This window comes from Pantherophis guttatus, chromosome 3 (assembly GCF_059756535.1).
Source record: "Pantherophis guttatus breed Tessera chromosome 3, ASM5975653v1, whole genome shotgun sequence".
Lineage (NCBI taxonomy): Eukaryota > Metazoa > Chordata > Lepidosauria > Squamata > Colubridae > Pantherophis > Pantherophis guttatus.
This window is the reverse complement of record NC_142065.1, coordinates 148,703,943-148,720,901: the sequence shown is the minus strand read 5'-3', so window position 1 is coordinate 148,720,901 and position 16,959 is coordinate 148,703,943. Positions and strand designations below refer to the sequence as shown.

Below are 16,959 nucleotides of genomic sequence, written 5' to 3'. Positions count from 1 at the left end.
TGTTAGCTGCCCAGCAACTTTATGTAAGGTGACCCAGGAATGAGCAGCAGGACTATGAGCAGGGCTATTGTTTTGCCAATTGGCAGAGGGTGCTTGGATTCATTCAGAGCTAGATTCCAGACAGGTCCACCTGAGGAGTCCAAGGCAAGAACTTGTAGGGTTAACTGGAATTTGACATTGTGATTGGAGAGGGTTCTCCTATCTGTTAGGTTGGGCTCCTGCCTGTTAGATACAGACCCCTACTGAATGGTGAAAGCTGCCTGGGAAGTAACCTTGAATGAGGAAGTGATCCCTCATCATTGAAGAATGTTGTAGTGTAACGTCTCCTCAAGAAACCATTGATGGACACAGCGGTGCTGGACAACTATTGTCTAGTGTCCAATCTTCCCTTATTAGCAAAAAAGGTCTTGATCATCCACTTATTAGAGAAGGTGATAGAGAAAATGATTGGGCTTCAGCTCCAGAAAATCCTGTAAGAGGTGGTTGATCTGGAACTGTTTTGGTTGGGTTTCAGGCCAGGGCTTAGTAGAGAAAACTCTGGTCATGCTTGTTGATGACCTGTGATGAAGCTGGGATAAGAGTGGTGCATCCATTCCTACTGCTTCTTGATCTCTTAGCACTTTTTAATAGTGTCAACCACAGTAACTTTTTCAATCTGCATATGGAGTAGTGGGCATTGCTCAGTGGTAATTCTCCTCCTTTCTTGCAGCTGGTTTGAATCGATGTTGACAGGGGGAAGAGATCATGGCTACAGTCCTTTAATTCCTATTTTAGCTCCTGCAGGGTTTGACAATCCAATGCCTAGAGTCTGGGTGGATATAGATGTGGTAGAACAGACTCAAGCTCAACCCTGAAAAGATGGAGTATCTTCTTTGAGCCCCCTAGCTTCAGAGATTATTAATCCTCAATGGAGCTGCATTTTCTTATTAAGGGTCCTCTTGGCCTCCCAGCTTCTGATCAAAGAACAGATAACAGCTGTGGTCAGGCTAGATTTTGCACAGGTACACCTAGATGGCCAGTTACACCTTTTTCTGGATCAGAGTGCCTTTAGATAAATCACTCATGCCCTGGTCACCTCACAATTGGAATACTGCAATGTGCTCTACATGGGGCTGTCCTTGAAGATCATCTAGAAGTTACAGCTAATCCAAAATGTAGTAGCAAAGGCAACATTGGGAAGGTCACATTAAGCCACTCAGAATCACATACTTCAGATTGGTGGCTATATAATTCTATAAAATATATAAATATCCTGTTTCCCCCAAAATAAGACATCCCCTGATAATAATCCCAATTGGGCTTTTGCGCGCATGACAATAAGACCAAGCGCTTATTTCAGGGTTCAAAAAAAAATAAGACAGGGTCTTATTTTCGGGGAAACACGGTAAATGTGCTTATGAACTCACACATTGCAAACTGCAGTAGTTACCAGTTGGCTTCCAAGTGCAATTCAAAGTATTGGTTATCACATTTTTTTAAAAATATTTTTTGTTAAATGTCTTCTAATCTTTTTTATAGCAGTTATAAATGAATTCAAATTTTAGCTTCTTTTTCTAAGGTTATATCATAATTCCCCCTTTCCATTATCTATCTTTTCTAATTATTAAACTTATCATTCACAAGGGCATTTTGTTCCAATTTCAGCAAAAAGTCCAGAAAGGATTTCCCATTCTTAACTACTGTAATTATTGTCTTTTCTCAAACTAAATAGATCAATTTTGCATCTCTGCAAATTCTGTCACCTTCATCAACCATTCCTCTATTTTAGTATTTCAGGTATTTTAATAATCTCACTGCAATTACCATGCACAAAAACAATTATCCCTAAATCTATAAGTCTTTTCCAGTTGTTTGTCCATTACTCCCACCAAGTAAAGTTCTGGTTTTAGTTGAATATTAGTCTTTAAAATGTTTCGTATTAATGTTTGTATTTGAATCCAGAGCACTATTTATCACTTTCCCTTCAATAACCCTTCATGACATAGGGCATGACTATCTGAGGGACTATCTCCAATTGTTTCTGTCCATCTCTTATGATAAAGCAAAGTGGGTCAATTCCAAGTCTCATCAATTAAACAGTGTTATCTTGTCTACATGTCTTTTCAGTTATATGCCCATTACTCCCAGCAAGTAAAGCTCTGGTTTTAGTTGAATGTTGGACTTTAAAATGTTCTGTGTTAATGTTTGTATTTGAACCCAGAGCACTGGTCGTTACCTTTAGAACCCTTCATGGCATAGGGTCTGGCTATTTTGAGGGATTATCTCAAATTGTTTCTGCCTGTCTCTTATGATAACAGCAAAGTGGGTCAAATCCCGGTCTCATAATTAAACAGTGTTATTTTGTCACCACAGGAATCATGCCTCTTTTGCTGCAGGCCCTGCCCTCTGGAATGAAATCTCCCTGGAGATTTGCGTAGCTCTCACCCTTGTGACATTTAGGAATCTGTTTTTAAAATCTGGTTATTCTCTGGAGGTTTAGGATAGAGTGGTTGGGGAAACCATTTGTTATGTTTAATAAATGGCTTGGTGTACTGTTTTCCCAGTTAGCCAAGGTTCTTTTTACTCCTATCTCCATGTGTATTTTTTCTATTTGAAGCTGCCTTGACACATGGAGGAGTTGGGGCAGCCTCCAAATTAGGATAAATAAACAAATCCTCAAGATATACTGCTTATATTTATGATCTCTTCTTTGTACCCTCCTGCCCACCCAGAAGTTCAAAAGCATGCAAATGCAAGTAGATAAATAGATAGCACTTTGGTGGGAAGGTAACAGCACTCTGACGTCATGCTGGCCACACGACCACAGAAATGTCTTTGGACAGCATTTGGCTCAATGGCCTTGAAACGGAGATAAACATCGCCCTCCGTAGTTCGCAACGACTAAAATTTTACCTTTACCCTTTACCTCTTACTACCCACATAATAGGAATTTTTTTCATTCACTAATTTGCATATGTCTTCTTGCTCCTTTAAAAATCTTTGTTCTCAATTACACTATATATTCTGCACATACTTGATCATGTTTTCCCCTTGTTGTTTCTACATTGAGTTCCTCTTCCATCTTTTATCTATTTTAAGTTGGGACTGAATTTTGTGTCTTCATTCGCTTGCTCCTTGCTATCTCTTTTCCCTTGTAATAAATAATAATAATGATGCTATAATTGCAACACCTCAGTTTAGCAAGTCATTTCCACTATAATTCCTTAAATAAGTTCAGCTCAAGAGGTAATTCATTCATTAATACCCAACCATGAATAACTACACATTCTCATTCAACTCCAACACCCTATTGCTTCTTTTGACTTCATACCAACAATAACAGAAGGACAAAAGAAATATTTACTATAAAGATGAAAGAATATCCATTTTTTAATATTATACAATGGAAAAAAGAATTGATATTCTTTTAACTGAACAAAAATTTATTACTAGGAGTCCTATATGGAGGACAACTTAGGAATTTTAATTGCATATATAGTACCCACTTATGTTTCATAACTCTTACTTTTGTTAAAATAAAGTGATTCAAATGTCAATGATTTAATTGACATTTATTTAACCACACATTTTGTTAACAAAAATATGGATATTTGAGGGGGCTGTCTCCCTCTTCTTTTAAAAAAGGAAATTCAAACATTGTGTTTTTCAATTATTCTCCCTGCTCCAATTTTATCAGTATCTGAATACACTATTTTTAAAAGGTTTGGGATAAGGAATGAATGTTACTATTTTAATATAAAAAATATTTGGTTGTTTTTCTGATCAATCGTCAATTACTTAAAGAATTACTTTACTAATGAAAATTAAAGCCTCAATTGTAAGATTTCATTATGCACCTGTAAGGTTGTGTCAATGAAGTTCAAAAGCTCATAATTGTACTTAATTACTTTGAATTCTAGAATTACAATCCATTAATCCATTACTCTGAGAAAATATTCAATGTTCATAGAAACTGTAAGAAACTAAATGCAGTTACAGCTGCATTAATGTTTAAATAGACAAACAATACCTTAATATTGTTATTTTAACACTTTTGACATCTAGCTATTAAATTCCTTTTACTAAGTTGTTTTTTATTCTTAACATTAAAATATTCCCCACCCTCTTATTTGGATTCCCCTTTCCGCTACATATGCTGTAAAGCACAGCACTCTTCCTTCGTTTCCCCCCAAATAAGACCTCCCCAGATAATAAGCCCAATCAGGCTTTTGAACGCATGCGCTAAAATAAGCCCCCCTCCGAAAATAAGCCCTCCCCAAAAATATTAAACTACATGTGCAGTTGTTCTCCGCCATTTCTTCGGGTTAGGGTTAGAGACAGAGCTGGAAATCAGGTAAGAGGGCAAGAGGAGCCCTGTCTTGCTCCACACACCCCAAAATAATAAGACCTCCCCAAAAATAAGGCCAAGTGCTTATTTCAGGGTTCAAAAAAATATAACACAGGGTCTTATTTTTGGGGAAACATGGTATATATTTCTCTTTTCAATTCTTCCTATCCTTGCTTCTGTTTTTACCCTCCAGTCCATATAATAATCTTTACTTCCTCTGCTTTTTAATTGCCAATATCCCAACATCCCTTGTATTTTAAATTGTGTTTATCAACTGCTCCTCCCCTACTACTGTTTCATGCTTCCTTATTTGATTCTGGGTTACCAACTTTTTTGATGGTTGGCCTCAGACTTATATTGATTATGATGTGAATGCTGATTGGTATTCAATTTCTATAATCATTTTGTTAAAAGAAAAAAGTTAAGGTTCTCACCAACTTTAACATATGTTCATTCTAATTTGCACTGGTGACAATTTTACCTCTTTTTAATCATTCAGTCTTGCACAATTGATAGGAATGATAATCTTGTAATTATTGGTCTGTTGGAAAAGGGAGGATATACAAGTCTAAAATAAAATGTTCAAACTTTTAAACAAAATACCACTAGGAGACTGGGAGAAATTTCAATTCACTTTTTGAATTTTTATGTTGGTGAACAAAAAGAAAAATCCACTCTTCTTCTGTAGAATTCCAGATACCTATGGTTATTAGGTTAGAACTTGAGGTTTGTCATCTGAAAGCATGTTTAAGACTTCAGTTAGAAAATCAAAGCATCAGATTCTTATAATACCAAAGAACAAAATGCTTGAGACAATGAACTACTACTATTACACACAAGTGAAGAAAGAATTTGTTTTTATAATTGTGTTACTGGTGCGCAACCTACATTGGCATATTTATGTGGTACTGGTCCTTTCCAAAACAACATTTTCTTCTTGGGTTTCGATGTCTATTTTACTAAAGGTTTATTATGATGCTGTTTCAAATAAGTCCTACCCTTTAATTTTAATACTGTTTTTCTCCAAAAAGACGACCCACTTTGAAAAGAAGCTCTATCATGTCTTTGAGCACATGCAATCAAATTAAGCCCCACCCACAAAATTAGCCCTAATTAAGATCCTGCCCACCCAGGCTGCAGGGGATGGAGTGAGGCATACAGGTAAAAAATAAGCTAGGGTGGGGATGTGGAGCTGCCCTACTTACCAGGCCTCACACACCCCAACACCTGCCTTGCCTTCTTCTGCGGCCGCTTGCTGCCACTCGCACGCATCGCCCCGGCCTCCATTTTGCCTTCAGATGCCTTCCGGCAGGCATCTAAAGGCAAAACAAAGGCCAGGGCAATGTGTGCGAGTGGTGGCAAGCGGCTGCAGAAGTGGGCCAGCAGCGGGCTCCTACTGGGCAGGGCTGTTGGTGCCACCGCCACGAGGTGAGTTAATAATTAGAACCCACCAAAAAGAAGGCCTACCTGTTTTTCAGGGGTCAAAAGAAAATAAGACCCAGCCTTCTTTTTGGAGAAACACAGTAGGTAACATTACGTTTTTTTCTCAAGCCAGATCAGGAAAAACTATGTGTTCTAATCATGTAATTATTTCCTTTATCAATGTAGATGCTAACATTTTAACAGCACCTTTGACCCCTAGATTACAGCTTCTTGTTCTGCCTATTGGACATCCAGCTCAAGCTGAATTTATTGAAAGTCATCAAATTCAGATGTACTGTAGGAATTCGAAAAACTTACCAATTTAAGAATTGGATTATTACTGCTCCAAACCATATTGTTCTGGGCAGTTTGAAAGTAAAACTTCTGAAACTAGGAGTTCAGTGCGTCCCAAATATGGGGTTTCAGACAAAAGTTCTCCAGAATATTCCAACCTCATGTAAGTTTTGTATATTGCTACGGTATTCAGATACTTGTTTTAATTCAAAACAAAATCCAGCTTCTAAATGTTGGGAAAGCTTTCAATATGCTTTCTTGGAAATTTTGGCGTACCATGATATATTCAACCTCTAAATAATAAGTAATTATTAAAGATATGCCTTCTCCTTAAGTTAAATTTATGTCATAGTATATCAAAAATACCCCTTCCCCTTATTTTTTAAAATTTGGCTTTAGATTCTCTTGCCTACATTATTAAGAATTCTGAAAATAGTACAATGTTTATGGTGAAAAATAAGCATGTTCTATTATATGGAAACAATCTTGCCAAGTATGGGTATCCATGCCTACACAGGGATCACTTTCAATTTTAATATTGCAACTTGAATGGAAAACAGTGGCTTGTAGATTTAATTTTAGTTCTTCCCATTAGATAATTCATTTATTGGATAACACTGTTTTCTGGTTCAATTAGGCTTTTCATAGTAAGTACTGTACTTTGGTTCAACTCTGTTCTGCTGAAGTTCATCACTCTTTTAGTGATGAATTTGCAATTGTGAATCAATATTCTCAAGGTCTTTCTTTCAGAGGTAAATCTTCTAAATAATCAGCCAATTTAATATTACCCTTAATCAAAATAATAAAAAGTATGAAACAAAAACTTGAGAATTCAATGAATTTTTCCACCTACCTGCAGAGCTTGCTTGTCCCCCAAATGCAAATGTTGTTTTTATTTGTTGTTCAGATGGTTTCTCAGCAGGTTTTGCCAAGCCGAAATTAAATGCAGATTTTATTGTGCCATTGTCTTTGGTTTGTTCTGTTTTCCCAAATGAAAACATGGATTGTGCCTTTGACTCTTCACTCTCTGCTTTCTTTCCAAACACTAATGGAGTAGAAGAGGCACCCACCTCCTGTTTTTCATCTGTCCTTCCCAAAGTAAGCGGTGGGGCATTCACAGGGTCTATATTACCAAAAGTAAAGCCACCTTTTGCTGAAGATGCTTCCTTTTTTTCCTCTGATTTCTTAGAGGAAAAGGGACTTTCTACAATTTCTTTCTCCTCTACATTTCCAAATTTGAAAGTACTTATTCCAGTTTTTTTCTCAGATGCAGTTGTGGCTCCTATAGAACTTGTGCCAAAAGTGAAACCTGCTACAACTGGCTTGTTAGCTCCATCTTTCTTCTCTTGTTGTCCAAGGTTAGCTATTCCAAATTGAAATGATGTAGAAGATGAACTACTAGCTCCAGCAGGAAGTCCAAAACTGAAAGTGGTGGTGTTCTTTCCTTCTTTCACACTTTCCTCAGATTTAGACTCTGAAGAAAAGCTTCCTGGATTGGAGCCTTCATTTTTAGAAAATTTAAAGCCTCCTGAAGAACCCAGATCTGATGTAATACCAAATTTGAATCCTGCTTGTTCTCCAAATTTGAAGTTTTTTCCTGCAGTCTGAGATAATTCTGATGATGACTGAATACCGAATTTAAATGAAGAAGCAGATGGCTCTGAAGTAGCTGTATTAAAACCTGCAATTAAATGGAATTTTAATTTAATACATTTCAAGTTTTAATATAGTCTTGAACAATCTGGTGTAGATAATCCTTGTTTACCAATCACTCATTCAATGATCATTTGAAATTATGATGGTGCTGAAAAGAGTTTTATGACCGGTCCACAAACTTCTAGGCTTTACAGCAGTGGTCCCCAACCTTTGCAGCTTAGAGGCCTGGCTTGGGGGGGGGGAAAGGGGGGGAGAGGGAACCAGCCCGCAAGAGTGGCAGCCTTGTTCCAAATAGGCCATGGCCCGGTAGTGAGCCATGGCTCAGGGGTTGGGGACCCCTGCTTTACTGTGTCCCCAGTCACATGATCACAATTCAGTCACTTGGCAACCAGCACACATTTACAATGGTTGGAGCATCCGACAGTCACGTAATCACCATTTGTGATCTTCACATCCAACTTCCAACAAACTCACCCAATGGGAAGACCAACAGGGAGTGGTAAATCATGGTAATGTAACATCCCTTAAAAACTTGTGGTGATTCACTTAACTGCAAGTGGAACTAACAATATAAATTGGGTACAGTCACATGCCATTTCACTCTATAACCATGTCACTTAGCGATTGAGTTGCAATCTTCTTGGCATTTTTGGCAATGGTTTCTCACTACTTTTTTCTATGAGAATATACATCTCTTTTATTCCAAATCAATCCCCATTTGCTTAAATCACTCTCCCTCACAGCTGAAACACATAATAGTCAACTTAGTCAGTCATTTATTTTTGCTCCCCTCAGAATCAACTGTCTCATTGCAGATCTATCTACACAACTGTCTTCTCCCTTTGTCTCTCACACACATGCACCCAGGTCTGCAATCTTTCCTGACCTGACTCAAGGCTTAGCCATATACTATCTGTTGTTCTCTGTAGATCTTCAAACCTAACTCCCACAACTATTTACTTTAAATTATATCCTTGACTCCCCAAGTCCATTTTACCCTTCTTTCTCCTCTTCTGCTATTATCTCTTAATACTGTGAAATAAATATTCATCTGCAGTTCAAAGATCTTCAGAGAAGGCAGTCCTTTGGTTTTGACTGCAAGAAAGTTAATTTAAAGGGTTGAGGAGCAAAAAAAAAAAAAAGTAAGATATTTGCTTACAATGGAAATCAATGCTGATTTGAAAAGACTTTGCTTTTCTAGAAGTAAATGCACACTGATTGAAATCCAACACTGCATTTTATTAGAAATAATACAATAAGGGCACCCAATATCTGAACTTATCTGACTTAAACTTATTATTTCTAGTGAATAAATAACATAATAATAAAAAAGCTTACTTTATTTACATACCTTTGAATTCAGTCTTGTGGCCTGGTTTTGAACTCTCACAAGCTATACATTTAGTTGCATCTGCTTTGTTTTGTACTAAGCAGGTTTCACAGTCCCAGCTTCCCTCTGGCTTCTTGAATTTGTCTAAATTCAAAAATCCTCCAGAAAGGGTAGGTAAAGATGAAGCACTGCCACTGACCACAGGTACTGAACTCCCTAATAAAACAAAATGATGTAAAGCAACGATTAGCAAAAGGCACATTCCAGAAAACTGCTAATTTAAACTAAACAAGTTTAATAGCTGCTTCATAGGAAGAAATTACAAATACCTCTTGAGCATAGAATCAATATTCATAATTTTAAATGGAAATTAGTTTTCCAGATTTGTTACAATAAAATACATGAGAGTGGAGGGGAAAAGTTAGGAAAAATTACTTATACGAACTTAAACTCATGCAGAATAGGTGGTGCCAACTATCAAATAAATAATAGATGTTTTGCTTTACTGTCAAAATAAAAATCCAGAGTGAATCTAAAATTCTTGAGAAACTGGTTAACATATTAACTAAGGAACTCTTAGAGGAGGAACAAGTCTTATGTCCAATTTCAACTGAGCAATGATTTCTAAAGATCATTTTTATCATCTATGCCTCTAATACATGGCATTATTACATGATTATCATCCTTATCCCAAAACTGAAAAAACAGGCATACAAATTATCTGTATCTGTACACCACTGCCTATCTTTTTGGTATTTGGCAGTGTAATAAAATCTTGTATTATACTTAAACATAGACATGTATAAACATGGTCATTATAAGGGCAAAGAATAAAATAATTACAATTCTAAAAGCAGGATACACATATTTTTAACATTAAAATATTCCAGTATATTTTCAGCGGTGTCCTAGGCTTTATTTTTTAAATAAATTACTTAATAGTGTAGTCTTGTACATGTTTTCACAAGAAAGTTCCATACAACTCAGTGTTGTTTTACTTTCCAGTAACTGCGTTTAGGATTCTAATTTGGGGCAGATACTTTTTTCTAATACAATTTTCAAATACTGCAAACTCACCTGCTTTGTCTGATTGACAGGCCACACACTGGTTGTTCTCTTCCAGATTTGACACTAAGCACACAGAACACTCCCAAGCACCTTTTGGCTTTTTGAATTTGTCTCCAAATCCTAAAGTGTTTGTAACATTAGTAGAACTAGAAGAGGAAGACACTGTTGTGGTTGCATTGTCTGTGACAAAAGGCAACACCAGAGCATGTTTTACTCCTGTTCCAGGTTTTGGTGTTTCACAGGCCACACATTTTGCAGTTTCTGATTTGTTCTGGACCAAACAGGTATCACAGTCCCAAGTTCCAACTCCTGCCTTAAACTTATATCCAAACCCCTGTGCTTCTGTTGAAGAAACTACTGATTTGATGATGTTCTGAGCCAAAGCCTCAGTCTGTTTAGTACCACTGGATGTTGGCACTTTTGTAATTTGACAGGATGTACATTTGTTTTCTGCCAACTTGTTCTGTGTAAGACATGTGTCATGTGGCCAATGTGTTGGCATTTGCTTCATAGGATCTCCAAGTCCTGAAACAGGTCCAGAAAAATTACTTATTGCAGGCCTTGTGTAAACTACTGTGCTTGTTTCAACATATGGTGTGATTGATGAAGATGATGTTGATATACTCGTTGGGGAAGCAAAATCTAAGAAAAAAAAAACCAGAAAAGAACCTTAGGTTTCCAGCAAAAATTCTTTTGAAACGAACTACTTTAAAACATTTTAGTAACAATATGTACTTATTAAATTCCCTAAGATTTCCTTTGCTAACCACTGTCCTGAAATTAAGATTTTATTAAAATCATGTCCTTAAAAATATGTGGTATGAGCCAGTGGTGAAATCCAATTTTTTTTACTGGTATGGCTTGGTGGACATGGTGTGGCTTGGTGCGCGTGGCAGGGGAAGGATACTGCAAAATCCCCATTCCCTCCCCACTCCTGGGGGAAGGATATTGCAAAATCTCCATTCCCACTCCACTCTGGGGCAGCCAGAAGTGATATTTGCCAGTTCTCCAAACTACTCAAAATTTCTGCTACCGGTTCTCCAGAACCTGTCAGAATCTTCTGGATTTCACCCCTGGTATGAGTTTCTTTTAAAATACTTACCTGGGAAAAGAAACAAAACACATTTTAAATGAATAAACATATAAAATACATCCTGTATTATATAGAATGTGATTGATTTAATAATAATAATAATCTTATAATCAGTACACATTTAAAGCTTCTTCATATGTTAAATTATTTTTTTTCTTAAGAATGCTTAGAAGAAAACAATTAAAATCCATATAATTAAAATCTCAACTATTGACTCACCAGGACTTTTTAAAATATCCAGAACACTCCCTTCTTTTAGGATTTTTGCAGGCTTAAAAGGACCATCATACTCATTTTCTTTCTTATTGCTTATGCTGTTGACAGCTGTTGATGGAAAAAGTTTGAACAGCATTTGCCTTGAGCAAATATACATCAGATAATGGACTAATTATTACAAGAGATTTCATGAAGAAGCTTTTATAATCAGCTGTTTCATACTGTCATACAAATTAAATAATCTTTCTTAGAAGATCATGAAAGCCTGGAATAAAGTTTTACCCAAACTGAATGTATGCTTAAAAAACTATTTAAAATTGGAAGAGATTTTCAGTTTTGAAAGAATAGTTAATAAACTTTAACCATTATTTTTCTCAATTTCTTTTAAACTAGCAATATTAGTACCTGATTTCCCAGTCAAGAGAAAAATTCTATATTAAATGCATAAAATTACCTGAATTAATCTGGGGTGATAATGAAGTATTCCTGGATCCTGAAAGATCAGATGATTTTGCAACAGGAGCACTAAATTTAAATCCACCAATCTGACAGAAATAAACGTTAAATGTCAAAAGAGAAGTTGAATAGACCTATTCTATAAACAGGAATAGCAAGCAGACCTCTACTTCTGAACATTTTCTTTTCTATTATTACCATCTTCCCTTGCCATAAAATCACATGCATTATTACTTACAGATCCTGGAGGCAGCATTTCTGCTTCAGTAGATTTTACAATTGGAGATGAAAATTTGAATACAGGACTGCTAGCTGGCTGTACCTAATTTAAAAAAATCAAAATATTAAACAGCTACCCCAGTGATGGCTAACCTTTTCCGGACCGAGTGCCCAAAGCATGCATGCATGCATGCACGTGAATGCCCGCATGTGCACCCGACCTCCCAAAATGCAATGCATGTATGGCCCCCGCATATGCACCCCCTGCGCATACATGTGCCCTGTGCATGCACGGCTGAGACCCGACAACCAGCTGGCCGATGGAAGGCGCACGCACATGTGCAGCAGAGCTGAACTGGAACAATGGCTTGCATGTCCACAGAGAGGATGCTGTGTGCACCTGTGTGCCATAGGTTCACCATCACGGAGCTACCCTAAAGCAGCGGTCCCCAACCTTTGTGGCTTGGTGACCCAATTTGGGGGGGGAGGGGAACTGGGCTGCGCAAGTGTGATGCAGCCTTTGCGCAAGTGGCGAGCCAGTGTGCATGCATACAGCTTGACTTGTGTGAGTGGTGGGCTGGCGCACATGCACAATAGTGCTCACCAGCCACTTGTGCAAATTGAGCTGTGTGCACATGCACGCACGCTCTAGCCAGCCACTCAAGTTGCCCAATTCCAAATAGGCCACGGCCTGGTAGTGGATTGAGGCCCAGGGGTTGGAGACCCCTGCTCTAAAGAATATAATTAGTCATTATTTGATTATATTAGAAATGTACACATACAAATAGGAGATTTTGTTGTGAAACAAATGATGCTCTGCATTCCCAAACAAAATGTATCCTTTTCTGGTGCATCAAAGGAAAGTTTCAAAAGTAGTATGTAATATGGAGCAAACTATGTTTAATGTCAAATCCTTTTCAAAAACAGGTTGAAATTGTAGAAGTTACTATTTAAGGGAATGACAACAGGTAATGCTACCAGCATCTATTCTATTTCTGTCTTACCTCCTAAGCTTTTGCAACTGTCAAACAAAACATGAACTGGCAGGTTTTATAATAAAAAAGAAACATATCTATGAATTTATCATCCTTTTATGCAATATAATCCTCATACAACCATTCCAGTTTTGTTAAGTTTCACAGAAATCAGTATGAATCTTCCAGCAAGGTTTATAGAATGCAGCATAATCCCATACAAGAGATTTATTTCCAGGTCAACAATGCAGGACTGCAATCTATATGCATTCACACTAAGGTTTCATATCTTTCAAAAGAGGTTTGTATGAGGCACTTATTTTCAAATACTGTAGTTATAGCAGTCATGTTTTTTCAAGACTAGCACCAGGCTGTCAGCCAGGAGCAGCTTCTGAAGCAGCTATGTAAGTCTGGAAAAAGATGCAGCTGCTTTTAGCAATCTGAAGAGCAATTTTTTGTAGGTACCCCTTCATAATTAAAGCAATTCTTTACACAACCTTAATAGACACACAGTGCTGAAAATATAGAGTGTATCAGATACATAGAACAACACATCTTCGTGAGGAATACATACCTCAACGTTATATAATATATAGTCACTTTTGTTAAACTCCTTGAATTAAAGCTGAAAGTCCTCACTTCACTCACATCTTGAATGTTTCATTTCAAATTCAATGTATTGAATGTATAGAGGCCAAATGATAACAAATTTATCATTGTGGCCAATATATACGAATATTATGAAGTAATCTATTTTTTATTTAAATACTGACGTGATAACCTTATTACTGTCATGAACTTAAAATCAAAATACAGGTAGTCCTCAACTTACGACCACAGTTGAGCCCAAAATTTATGTCGCTAAGTGAGAAATTTGTTGAGTTTTGCCCCATCTTACGACTTTTCTTGCCACATTTGTTAAGTGAATCACTGCAGTTGTTAAATTAGTAAATTAGAATTAGTTAAATCACTGCACTTAGTAAATTAGTTGTTAAGTGAGTCAGTTGTCATGCATCTGAATGTAAATCACGTGTGGGTGTAAACCATGTAATGTAAACCATAGGGATGCTGCAACGGTCGTAAATGTGAAAAATGGTCATAAGTCCACTTTTTCAGTGACGTAACTTTGAATGGTCACTAAGCGAACAGTTGTAAGTCGAAGACTATCTGTACATCACACACGTAGTCTATTTAATCTAGAACTAGGAAATCTGCTGCTTTACTTTTGTTTGGGAATACAAAAGGCTCCCGCAACCAAGGCCAGTGTTCATAAATTATGGATTGATGACATTTTTGCAGTGTACCAGTTACTTGTATTAGTCTATACTGTTTATTATGGAAATATAAATCAGCTCGTTAAAGAAAATGTGAAATGACAAAACTCCAAAGCTTGATGGAGGTACAAATCAGATTAAGGTAGAAAGGATAAGCAGAAAATAACTACTTTTTACACAATTTACCTTGTTAGTCACTGGTTGGGCAGCACTGGGAGTTAAGGATGGACCAGAAGAACTAGCCAGAGGGCCAAAGCTGAATTTTGGCAGTGATGATGTACTAATGGGCAGAGAAATTTCTGGTAGTGCTGGTATCTCCATCTCCTAAAATTGAAAAGTCAAGTTGTTATTTTTCAAATTCCAGAGAAATCTATATTTTAAGTTCGGGTTTGCTTATTTCTAAAGAAAAATTAAAGCAATTTAGCCAAGAATTGAAAAAAAAAAACCATTAATCTAAGTGACGAAATAATTCAAATATTTAAAAAATATCTAAAAAGAATATATACATGACAGAAAATTTAAAACTTGCAAGGTGTGACATTTTTATACGTCTCTTTTATCCATCATGGGATAAGTTGAGCTTACAATATTCCATATGATGTACCTGCCTCTGTAAACCCACTGAATAGGCTTGTTCAGCCATTAAAAGACCACTGCCCCATCCCACAGATCATCATTGCCTTGTGCAGATTCTTTCCCAGGTTCTAATTGCCTTTTCTGTACAGAGGAAATTGGAATCCAATTGTGCTAAAAAGGCAGCACATAAACTTTGGCACTTAAGTGGTTTAAAACATACTAAATAGTTTTCCATCTATTATGTTATTCAAACAAAATAAGAATAAAAGGTCTTATGTGGGCCCGTAATCTATGGAAAGTTTAATATTTCACATAGCTTCTCCACTAAAAAAGTATATTGCAAAATAATGAATATTTTTACCTCATCTTGTGTGGGTTTTGGTACATAGTGTATACCTCTTTCCTTTCTCATTTTGCCTCCACCACTTCCTATTGCAGGTGGTAATCCATTGGCTGTAGAAGTCGTGAATGTAGGGCTTGTGACACTGTTGAGGCAAAATCAATATATGTTGCAAAATTTTTCACATATACTGCAACAGTTGGTATACCCTATAAATAACAAACATAACTATGTTTCTATTCCAGTCAGAAGTTAATAAAAAATGTAAAATCCTCAAGGTTTTATTTTCCACTGCCATCTTTTTTCTCAAGGACTACCATCAAAAGACAGGTGCATCCTGTCTTGGATGGCAAACTTTACAGAACTTCTAATTTTTAGAAATTTTTAAAAAGTTATCTATAAAATTCCCTTTCATGTTTTTGACTACAGAGCACAAAATGTTAGTTTCTTAACAGAAAACAAGCAAGCAGGCAATAAATAGTGAGTCCTACATTCCTTTGAAACATACAACTTCACTATTTCCTCTCTTCTACCTAAAGATTCAGATGACCTTTGTGAAGGAGATTGGAACATTTCCTTCCAGTTTCATTACAGTTCTGTTACTTTTCACCAGTATTTTACAGGCCTATCTTATGCATTTCCAATTCAGTGTCTGTAATGAATAGCTCTTTTTCTTTTGCAATATGTAACAATGTGAGTAAAAACCAATTTCATGTAATCCATTTTCTCTTGCTCTTATCCATTGTCTTCTACACATCTTTGCCCAGAAAAATTCAATGAGGGAATCTCCTGAACCCTACAGCGGTTTCCTGTTGGTCAGTTGTTGCAGAGAAAATCAACTAAAACTAGAAACATTGTGACAGATTTAGTCCTTACTCTTACAATATGTAGTACATAGTGAGAGGTTTTTCAGAAGACACATGGGCCTGAAGGCGAGTAAGGAAACTAGCAAACAAGTTGGAACATTACTAAAGGTAAATGGTGTTCTATAATTACAGATAGTCCTAGATTTATAACTAGGACTAGTTTTGTCCTATAACTAGGACAAAATTGTGATCGTAGCTTGTTCTGGTTGTTAAATGGGTCATGTTATGACTAAACTGATTGCTGAGTGACAAAGTGTGTTCATGTGACTGTGGGGATGTTCACTGAAACCTTGAATCTGGGTTGTAAGAAGCCCTGGAGAGATCTTTTGTAACTTTGAACAGTTGCTAAGAGACTGGTCATAACTTGAGGATTATTTTTATTACCTTTTAGGTTGGTAATATATTCAATTTCTTTAGAACCACAGTGAACTTTACATACCTTTTTGATTGTTCACTTTGCAATTCCATCGTGAGCCTTTGCTCCTGCCCTGCCTGTAAAGAAACATTATGCTTAAATTTTTAGTCCATTTATTTTCTAATATATTGTTTTATAAAAAATGAAAATTGCATTAATAAATGAAAAACACAAGTTTTGTTTACTCAAACATTTCTCAAACTCCCTTTTTTGTTTATTTGTGTTTCTTCAATAATACTTTCTTACTGCCTCCTGCTGTCCAGACTAATTCAAATAATTCTCCTTTAGGCAATAACAGTAATCCACTTCCAAAAACCTTGCCAAGAAAAAACTACATCATCGACTTAAAGGCACCAAAATAAAAACAAAAACACACCTCATAATTAATTCCGTTAGTACACTAGCCAACATACTTTTCAACAAAGAAACCAGA

General features: G+C 36.5%; 1 protein-coding gene across 2 annotated transcripts in view; it reads right to left on the bottom strand.

Annotated features, from left to right (window-relative positions):
* The window catches only part of NUP153 (nucleoporin 153), a 38,992-nt gene that overhangs the window by 8,573 nt on the left and 13,460 nt on the right, over positions 1 to 16,959 (bottom strand). For both annotated transcript variants that reach the window (XM_034429186.3, XM_034429187.3), the window contains exons 10-18: positions 16,551 to 16,603; positions 15,267 to 15,390; positions 14,516 to 14,653; positions 12,101 to 12,184; positions 11,861 to 11,951; positions 11,410 to 11,514; positions 10,107 to 10,739; positions 9,051 to 9,245; positions 6,897 to 7,724 (exon numbers count right to left, since the gene is read on the bottom strand). In XM_034429186.3, coding sequence (XP_034285077.2) covers positions 6,897 to 7,724; positions 9,051 to 9,245; positions 10,107 to 10,739; positions 11,410 to 11,514; positions 11,861 to 11,951; positions 12,101 to 12,184; positions 14,516 to 14,653; positions 15,267 to 15,390; positions 16,551 to 16,603 — 2,251 coding nt within the window. The remainder of the gene's footprint in view (positions 1 to 6,896; positions 7,725 to 9,050; positions 9,246 to 10,106; positions 10,740 to 11,409; positions 11,515 to 11,860; positions 11,952 to 12,100; positions 12,185 to 14,515; positions 14,654 to 15,266; positions 15,391 to 16,550; positions 16,604 to 16,959) is intronic.